Source organism: Lampetra planeri, chromosome 18 (assembly GCF_965212315.1).
Source record: "Lampetra planeri chromosome 18, kcLamPlan1.2.h2, whole genome shotgun sequence".
NCBI lineage: Eukaryota > Metazoa > Chordata > Hyperoartia > Petromyzontiformes > Petromyzontidae > Lampetra > Lampetra planeri.
Genome location: NC_136124.1, coordinates 13,533,554 through 13,544,229, shown reverse-complemented (window position 1 = coordinate 13,544,229; position 10,676 = coordinate 13,533,554). Strand labels below are relative to the sequence as shown.

The following is a 10,676-nucleotide window of genomic DNA, read 5'->3' as shown; positions in this document are numbered from 1 at the left end:
TCAACTTCCGCCCCTTTGTTCACGGCACCCCAATAACCCCCCCGCCTCTCCTGCATAATTATTAGATGTTATCAATCGGCTTAACTCAGCCTAGCCCCCCCCCCCCCCCTCTTAACCTATATAGTGGCGTCTCTCTATTAGCTCTCTTCACTTACTACGGTGATTTTGGCTGTAACGGTTCCACCTGAAGACAGAAGCTTGTGTTGCCTCCGAAACGTCGTGATTTAATTTCGTTTTTTCTTTTTTTTTTTGCCTACGTGACTTTACCGAAAAAAAAAACAAAGAGTATAAATCCTTGCAGTCACGAAAGTTTCAAATCTAGAATTGGTCCACACCATTTAAAAGTTTAGATGCTGAAATTCACGTCATTAAGATTGTGCCCCTTTACAAAAGTGATTTCTGGAAGCGAGGTACTTGGCTTCGGCTCAAGTAAGCGTGGGTTTGAGCCATGCCCACTGGAGCCAGAGCCAAGCCTGATCTCGAGCCATGATTAAGAATATTGACTTATGCTCAATGATCTTCTTGGTTCTTTCGGTAAAGTCTACGTGACTTTACCGAAAGAACCAAGAAGATGAATCCCTGCAGTCACGAAAGCTTTAAATCGAAATTTATGCTCAATGAGTTTAACCTGGTTTAGAGTTTATGTTAATGTACTTATACAAACTCAAGCTGTATTTGCAAGTAAAATTAATTAACGTTACAATTAAAATGTTATTGCACAATGACCAAACCACGCGGGATGCCACATCTTGGATGCCAAGTGGGCTTCAACATGGATAATGCTTGGATGAGTGACCACCATGCACAACAGGTTGTTAAAGAGTCAGAGTACAAATCTTGACTTAAAGCTTTCGTGACTGCAGGAATTCATATTATTTGGGTCTTTTGGTAAAGCCACGTAGATAGGTTCAAAGAAAATAAGAAAAAAATACAATGTTTCGATCACAACACAAGTGTTCGTCATCATAAAAATGACGAAACACAAGCGTTCGTCATCAGGAAGATGACGAACGCTTGTGTTGCAATCGAAACGTCGTAGTTTTGTTATTTTTTGTAATTTTCTCCGAACCTATCTACGTGACTTTACCGAAAGACCCAAATAGTCAAAGTACAGTGCATGGTGAGGTATGGTCAAAGTCCCCCACAACCCACATGGCATGGTGATGACATCATCCAGCAGTGGATTGACAAAGGGCTGTGTATATTCATGAGTAATGTAATCTTCGCTGTACTTTTGAAGGTATTGGGGCCAAACTGTGGACTACATTGTATATTAAACATAGATGTGGTCAACGAACATGAATTTAAGTATTTTGGTACGGCCACATAATATGGCCAAGTCTATGATGTAAGACCCTTCACCACCCGACACTGCCACACAAGTTAAATTGTCAAGCATACAAGCATTTACCCTACACATTCGTATCGTTTTAGCTCACCGGTGAGTTAAAAAACTATTCTCACGATAAAATTGAGCAATTTGATTCATTTCATTCAAAACTATGCCAAGCATCCTCAAAACAAGATGCAGGAAATCAGAACACAACCCTGAGTCAGTCCTTCTGAATTACTTCATTATTCAGCCAGACTTCCTGGAATGTATTATAGTTTTACTATGTCAGGTGTGGAGGGTATTACAACACAGATTTGGCCAGATTATTAATGAGCCTAACCTAAAAATGAATTATAAACCATCTCAGCTGCGAAAGTTCAGCTGTCAATTCAACTCCACATTCGCAGGGCGACGTACACGCGATACACTCCAGTCATGATGCTACTTTATTTACACTTACGCAGTAACAGAATTCAGCAGTGCAGATATGTTTTTCTCTTGTAAATACAACTGAGCGACAATTAAATACAAGTTATTGATGTTTAAATTTTCTCAACTTTTGCGAAACATAAAAAAAAATGGACATGCGAAACATTGTCTTTGAAAATAACAAAAAACTACGACATTTCGATCGCAACACAAGCGGTCGTCTTCAGGAAAAGGGGGGTGAGCTTCCAAGGCAAACTGTTTATAAGGGTTTTAAATGGGCGTAGTCCAAATGTCAGCAGCCAATGATAATGTAAGTGGTGGGCAGCCAACCCGACGGTGGTTCGTTTTCCACCAAAGGGCTGCCAGGTGAAAATGAGCATGTTAATGAGAAATTTGCATCTTAATGGCAGATCACAGAGCCGTAACCAAGAGGTCGGCGCGCGAAGTGGCTGTGTTAGTGTGAACCCTGTGAAAGCGCAAGTTTGAAATGGGCGTAAAGCACAACTAACATCGGAAGGTGGTAGGATGGTAACATCATAGCCAATTATGATTTAAACTGGTTGCTGACATTTGGGCTACATCCATTTCAAACCCTTATAAACAGTTTGCCTTGGAAGCTCACCTCCCTTTTCCTGAAGACGACCGCTTGTGTTGTGATCGAAACGTCGTAGTTTTTTGTTATTTTTAAATTTCTTTGAACCTATCTACATGACTTTACCGAAAGACCCAAGAATATTAATTTCTGCAGTCACGAAAGCTTTAAGTCAAGATTGTCTTTGAGTTTGAAAGAATCTGCAAGAAAATCAAGAGGACCCAGAGGCTTTACAGAATGAAACTTGTTTGAAAATGCATCTACTGTGATCTGTATTTAAATGTTTCCATTTACAGATTAAGGTTCAAGACGCTCATCAGATTACGCAATGTCTTAATGCACCATCGGATCAACTCAGCAGCTGTTCTCTTTTTTTAATAACAATCACTTGTATATTTACATCAACTCCTATCATTGATCCAAATAGAGTGAAACTCTAAACTGCAAATCCAAAAATTCTTGGCGCCCCATAGTTTTCAGAATCTCCTGTTAGCTGGGGGTGAAAATCATTCAATTCGCGAATTTCCACGACGTTTAGGAATTTTTATAAGTTGCTAAAAACTTCTATAATCCGCGGAAGCTGGCGACGGTGTGATGTTGCGTGGATTCGAAAATAGTCGCGTACCTACTTCCTCCTAAAATCCATGATCCACCGCAGTTGCAACGAAATGGCACGACCGCCGACTCTTCTGTGTTTAATGTGAAGGAGGTGGTGGGCCTCACGGGCAGGATTTAAAACTGCGAGTGCCTCGCCCGCTCGTTCAAACCTGCGCCGGTCTGTAAACACACGAGTATCTTGCTCTCAACGCCATGCACGTGCAATGCTAGTGCCACACGAGTGCAAGTTCTAATGTGCAGTGCTAAATTCAGAATTATTTTGATTAAACCAAAGTTTGGTTACATTTTAAGTTAGCTTATATTTATGTTACTTGTATGTTCTGCAAGTGTGTGCGAGTGGTGTGTTAATACAGAGTAATTTAAACAATTATGGCTAACAGTGCAGGTCTGGTGGCCGGCTAATGGAGGCAGACATTCAATCCATGTTGGATTCCAAGCCTTAAAAACATATTTTTTTAAACCCCACAGAGGATAGATGCATATTGTAGATTTGCTCAATTTCATTTTTCCAAAAAATGAAATTTTTTTCCTGGGAATTTATACAATCTGTAAATTGTGGATTTTTATATTTGCAAGTCTAAAATCCTTAACTTTTACCACAATGTTTCAGAGTATTTGCCGGTGGTGTATTGCAGATAGGATTCTTTAAAACCCTCTCCCCAAATCAGCATAGATTTTTGGAGTTTCGCTGTACCACGTTGAATCATAGCCTCATCCTGCAAATATTCAAACTCGGCCCCCAAAGTGAGGCATGAAACTAACCGTAGCAATGCGGATGCTCAGAAGGACCTTCACAGATGACAACACGTGCAGTCTTATGACCCCCATCGTCGGGCCAATCCTAAAATCCTGGGTAATGTGCCACAACTAAGTGGAAAAATACAATACAAATACACACACCTCATTTAATTGCAAGTCGGATTTGGTTTTCCTTTCTTGTGCATAACTAATAATCCTAATTTGTCACCACAATGATCCTGGAATTTGGAAGATTTGCTCATCTAGAAGAGGCTAAGAGGACGACAGGAACACCGCCTTGCCTCACCCTCTCCCGGCCACCACTGTGCTTCTGAACTCTCTCCCTCTGTGTTCATGCTTGGCTGTGCAATTGCACTTGCGCACTCCTTAAATGTACGAATTAATAATCTTAATTCCAGTGTCACGTTTTTTTTTACGTCTCACAGTTCATCAATCTTTCTTCAGCGCTTGTCCTCGGGCACGTCGCACACACGTCGTTGCTTTATGCGGAGGACGGTTCACTCGTCTGCTGGAGGGACTTGGTTTTGCTGCCTGGCAATTCGATCTGGCCCCCCTCGGAGCTTTCAGGAACTACGTCTGTCTCCTCCCCTCTTCTCTCCCCAACTGCCGCCTCGGCTTCCCCAATGGTGCTTGGTGGCGCGCGTTTAACCCCTTTCTCTTCGTTGTCCGCGCCACAACGCAGCGTCTGCAGGCCCAAGCGAATCTTCGTGTCGTAGTCCTCCTCCTCGTCGTCTTCGGTCGGCGTGAGGCCGTTCTCCCCGGCGAGGCGGCTTCCGTCCGTGGGCTCCGGTATGGGCGCATTCTCGGCGAGCAGTTTTTTGGAGGCGTCCTTCATGCGCCCCGCGTAGCTCACCACGTTGGCCAGGATGTCCTGCTCGGCTCTGCGCAGACGCACCGCCATTTTGGTGCGGTGAGACAGCTTGGGGTCCGTCAGCAGAGTGTCGTCATCCTTGCAAAAGCACACACAGGTCGTAATTTAAGACATGTAGGTTTTTGCAGCAAATATTACGATTCGTAACCATTTTTGTTTGCTTAGACACGTCATTCTCTGGCCAAATATGTGTCATAGGATCCTACACCACCCAACATGGTCACACAAATTAAATTGTCACTCAGTGGTAAAAGCGTTTTAACGCACCAAATAGTCTAGTTTCAGTTCGCCAGTATGTCGAAGACAAATTCTCACAACCAAATTTTTTAATTAGAGACGTGATGTTAGGCTTGAAACTACACCAATAGATCTTCAGGACCAGACCCAGGAAGCCAGAATACAATTCCAGAAGTCAGTTGTTTATTTCACAATTATATGATTTGTGTATGTCTATAATCGCTGCAAGTCTCCTACCACCACTCTCTCATTGACATATTTCGTTGCTTCCTCTTAGTACCTTTCACGCGACGGTCAATGGTATAGTGTATAGCAGATTGTATAAAAATAAATAGTATAAAAGTGTAATGTTTAATATCATGTATAAGGTAATATATAGTATCGTAATTGTATAGCAGTGTGGTATACAGTAGGGTGGGTAGAATAATACATAGTGTAATATTACAATGTATAGTCTAAGGTATAGGGTGGTGTATAGTAATGCAGTATATAAATTAATGTTGGGTTTGTCTATGGCAGTATATAGTACGGGGTAGACAAGTGTGATGTAAGAAAAAAGTTTAGCTGGAGGCATATTATATTTTTTGCGACATAGAATTGTAATGTATGACTTACTGTTAGTAGCTCAGCTTATTGGAGAGTATATTTAGTATATTGATGATACTGATGTAGTTTATATTTTAGTATATTTACGTGGTGGTTTAGCTGCTGCAGCTCCTTACTATTAAAATTCCTTCCCTCTATTACTGCTAACCCTACTCCCTCCCTTTGATGCTGCTAATCCTGCATAATGCACGGGCATAATATGACTTTGAAACCCACCCCCCACCTCCTACGCATTCCACAAGTAGTGACTAATCCCATATCAGCATTTCGCATAAATATGCTAAATTCCTCTTGATATGTAAATTCCTTTGTCAAGGCGCCCCTTCCCCCCTCCAACCCAGCTTAAATATACGCTGCCAAGCCTGGTGGTGCCCATTCAGACGCTGTCTTTCTGACAGACCTGTTCTTCACCTGCTTGCGTTGTGGCCGAAACGTCGTGAGAATTATTGTATTGTTTTATTTTTATTATTTTATTATTTCCCTTCTACGTGACTTTACCGAAAGAACCAAGAAGATGAATCCCTGCAGTCACGAAAGCTTTAAATCGAAATATAATCGCCTTCTTAAACAGGCTATAAAGAATAAAGATAGGCGTAACAACATTTAATTATTACACATTGGGAGGAAATTCTGGAGGTACTAGAGGTTCTAAATAAATCGTGGAGCTTGTTTAACCTGTTATTGTAACAGGGAGGAATAACGTTTAGCAAAAATATTGAGTAAGGCAGCAGGGAGGTAAAAATGTACAAAAAGCAAATATTATTGAAGAGGCGGAGGAAAAAGATACCGAGAAATAAAAACGGAATTAGGGCTGCAGAACGGTGGAGTATTCACGAGATTCTGTAACGAGTCAACATATTTCTGTACGGACTGCATAATAAAGTCAGCCATAATCTCATCCGCAGTTGTAAGGTAGTTAGCATTTCTTCGAGTCTTTAAGATGTATATAGGCGTGCCATTACACAAAACTGAATGAGCAATGGGTGTGGTTATTTCAGAGATAGATTTATTGACCATTCCATGAAAAGTTTTATCAGTGTGTAATGTAGTAACTCGGCGGGAGACGACTTCACGGGTAGCACACTCTTTATTTCACCAAACTCGTTCACAGGTGACTAACACCCACTTAGTATCTCGGGTGACAAACACCCACTTAGCTACCCTGGCGACTAACGCCCACTGAGCTACTCGGGTGACCAACACCCACTTAGCTACCCTGGCGACTAACGCCCACTGAGCTACTCGGGTGACCAACACCCACTTAGCTACTCGGCGACTAACGCCCACTGAGCTACTCGGGTGACCAACACCCACTTAGCTACCCTGGCGACTAACGCCCACTGAGCTACTCGGGTGACCAACACCCACTTAGCTACTCGGCGACTAACGCCCACTGAGCTACTCGGGTGACCAACACCCACTTAGCTACTCTGGCGACTAACGCCCACTGAGCTACTCTGGACACTCCCTGCCCGGGGTGTCCGTCTTGACTGTGGGTCCCCAGCCCGACCCACGTGGGCGTCGGACCCCGGGTCCCACAGTCTCGCCTCCGAGCCACACAGGGCCCCGGTCCCTACAAGGACGGCGGGACTAGGGGTCTCGGGGCACTAGGTCTTCAACTCCGTCTTCGATCTTCAACTGGATAACTCTCCCCGAGTGCTCTCGCGCGTCCCCCTTTATACCCCACCTGCGGACGTCGCTGCGAGCACCCATCCTATTCGACCAATCACTGGGCGCTGGCTACGATCCTGTTTTCCCACATCTCAGCGTGCCTCACCACCCACGCCGCGCCGCCCCGTCATCTGTCACTCGGCGCGCGCGTCCATACCACGCCCACAACGCGTGCCCAACCCCGCACCCCGTGCCGCCCCGTGATCCATCACTGTCACAGTCGGCGCACGTCAACACCACCACTACATCACCCCCTACCACATAGCTCGCAGCCGACCCGGCTGCTATAAAAATATACAAACCCCCCTGTGTGCCCCGTAACACAACAACAACAACAAGAACAACAACTAACGTAACAACACAACCCAACGCGAACACTACCATCCGCAACCATCAACCAATGCCACCACGACAACAGAACAATATATACAATCCGGCGAGTGACAATACCAATGTGTATGCAGAAAGAAAAATAAATGTATATATTTTTTTTTTCTCCTCGACTCGTGCAGCGTCCCATTCTTTCCGAGCGTCCCTAGAACGGGACATTACCCCGGCAGAGGGGAACACCGGGCGAGCTCGGTGTCGAAAAAAAAATGTCTTCATGAAAATTGTTGTGCCCTAGCCCGAGTCCGCCTTGCCGGTCCGTCGTACGGCACCAGACGCGGTTGACCGTCCGGTGGTGCCGGCAGTTCAGGAAGACATTGGCCAGGCATCGAGGACCCGTGCGTGCCGCGGGGTTCCGGTTCCCGACGGTCAGCAGCCGTCAAGCCCGAGGCACCATGGTTTGAGCAACCGCTAAGTCGAGGCCCCTTCTGGCCCTGTTAGACGGCCCCAACAGCACTCCCTGTGCCTCCGCACCCACCTCGAGTGGTTTCCTCAACCGAAGGGGTACCAACATTTGCGATCCCGGGGGCACCCGTACAGTCTGAGTTGCCAGCGCCGGGTTTTGTTGGGATGACTTGTGGGCCTGGTCGTCGTCCCGACGTGGTCCTGTGGCGCGCTGACGCGGGGCCCGGCACCCGGCTGCGACGTGACCCCGAAGGCCGCAGTTGTAGCAGACGACGAGGGACGTCGTAGGTTTCGGTTGCTCCAGCTTGCGGGATGAATGTGTGGGCGAACGACCTCCCGTTCTCCACTCCCCCGGACGCGATGCAGCGAAGGCCTGCTCCTGATCCGCAGCTGGCTGAGGTTCGCGATCGTGGCGGCCAGTGCCGCGTTCCCCGCCAATTTGCAGACGACCGCCGGCTTGCGCTTGAGGACCTCGTACGCGTGAATGCTCGTGGCGATCGCCAGGGAGCAGATATCCATTTCGTCCGCCACATTGATGGGGACCCCCAACTCGTGGGCCAACGCCAGCAGCTGCTCCGTCACCATGGCGTCCTTCCCCCCCTTGTCCATGCGGGGAAAAGCTGCGTCCGCCAAGGCGAGCAGCGCCGTGCGATAGGCGAGCGTCGTTTCTCCAGCCACCTTTCGCCGATCGTAGAACTGGTGGCGACAGGTGGAGGGCGGCCCGAACACCTTCGCCATCAGGTGTAGTGCGGCCTGGAGCGTAGAGCGGGACGACCTTGCAGCAGATGTGAAGGCTGCAAGCGCGTCGTCGTCGAGCATCGCTGGCAACGCACGCAGGGCAGTGGTGTCGGACCACCCCGACATTTCCTGATGAGCGAGGAACCTTCGTTGGAAGGCTCCCCAGTCGCCCCCATCCGCCTTGAACGCCGACAGCGCGGGCAATCTTTGCTGGAGGACCCGATCGTCGTCGACGTCGGAGAGATTTTCCCGCGCTCCGCTGTAGTTGTGTAAAATGTCGGCTCGGTCGTCAGGCGCAAAATGGAGAGCTCCGGCGCGCGCTGATGACGTGGGCTGCGCTGAGCGGAGGTCTCCGGCCACGTGGTGTCCGTGCTTCCCGCCAATCGATGGCGGCCCCTCAAAAACGGCGGCAACTTCAAGACTTTTGGCGCGAAGCGCCTTTTGGCGGGATCCCTCCAACCTCGCTTTCTCCACCAACCCCGCAGCCGTTTTTTCGCTCGCCGGAACGGAGATGTCCGCCAAGACAGCGACGGCGGCGAGTAGCAACTCCGCCAACCGGGAGTGTGCGTCTTGGAGGCTGGTGTCGGAGGCGAGCGGAGCGTCGGCCATCACCGCGAAGTGCTGCATCGGCGGCAACTCCTCGTCCTCTCCTCCCGAGGTTGGTGTCCCCGGTACGCCGTCGTCTTCCCGACCTCGCTCGTGGGTACGGGTAGTCTTCCTCGTGTCCATTCTTCTTGAAGACAGGTTTACTTCTGACGCCAGTTGTAATGTAGTAACTCGGCGGGAGACGACTTCACGGGTAGCACACTTTATTTCACCAAACTCGTTCACAGGTGACTAACACCCACTTAGTATCTCGGGTGACAAACACCCACTTAGCTACCCTGGCGACTAACGCCCACTGAGCTACTCGGGTGACCAACACCCACTTAGCTACCCTGGCGACTAACGCCCACTGAGCTACTCGGGTGACCAACACCCACTTAGCTACTCGGCGACTAATGCCCACTGAGCTACTCGGGTGACCAACACCCACTTAGCTACCCTGGCGACTAACGCCCACTGAGCTACTCGGGTGACCAACACCCACTTAGCTACTCGGCGACTAACGCCCACTGAGCTACTCGGGTGACCAACACCCACTTAGCTACTCTGGCGACTAACGCCCACTGAGCTACTCTGGACACTCCCTGCCCGGGGTGTCCGTCTTGACTGTGGGTCCCCAGCCCGACCCACGTGGGCGTCGGACCCCGGGTCCCACAGTCTCGCCTCCGAGCCACACAGGGCCCCGGTCCCTACAAGGACGGCGGGACTAGGGGTCTCGGGGCACTAGGTCTTCAACTCCGTCTTCGATCTTCAACTGGATAACTCTCCCCGAGTGCTCTCGCGCGTCCCCCTTTATACCCCACCTGCGGACGTCGCTGCGAGCACCCATCCTATTCGACCAATCACTGGGCGCTGGCTACGATCCTGTTTTCCCACATCTCAGCGTGCCTCACCACCCACGCCGCGCCGCCCCGTCATCTGTCACTCGGCGCGCGCGTCCATACCACGCCCACAACGCGTGCCCAACCCCGCACCCCGTGCCGCCCCGTGATCCATCACTGTCACAGTCGGCGCACGTCAACACCACCACTACAAGTGTAAGGAAGAATACTACACGCAGGTCAAACAAGTTTATTTGAGGAACACACATAAGAGCCACTTGATGTATTGCAAAAGGTAACTATTTGGTGTCTGAACATCTTAACACCTGCTTTATTATCAGAAAGGGTAAACCCTATTCTTATTTTTCAACACTAATGAGCACGGAGGGGGTGCAGTGATGCAATGTTTACTGTTATGTAACTAACAAGGAAGACCTAGAAATAGAGACAACATCTTTGGTGTTTGTTGAAATACAGCTGCCAAGGATAAGCCCAAAGGACCAAGAGACTTAAAGTGAAAAGTAAGAATAAAACAGCACTGCCAGAGTTGAAGGATAAAAGAGTCAAAACGTTTCTTGAGAAATCTTATTGTCGTAAGAGTTT

The 10,676-nt window shown here is 48.3% G+C and overlaps 1 protein-coding gene across 4 annotated transcripts in view; it reads right to left on the bottom strand.

The window, feature by feature from the left end:
* Positions 1-2,855: 2,855 nt before the first annotated feature.
* SETD3 (SET domain containing 3, actin N3(tau)-histidine methyltransferase) overlaps positions 2,856-10,676 on the bottom strand; it is a 34,211-nt gene continuing 26,390 nt past the window's right edge. For all 4 annotated transcript variants that reach the window (XM_078602626.1, XM_078602627.1, XM_078602625.1 and 1 more), the window contains one exon: positions 2,856-4,680. In XM_078602626.1, the coding sequence (XP_078458752.1) occupies positions 4,213-4,680 (468 nt within the window). In that variant the 3' untranslated portion in view covers positions 2,856-4,212. The remainder of the gene's footprint in view (positions 4,681-10,676) is intronic.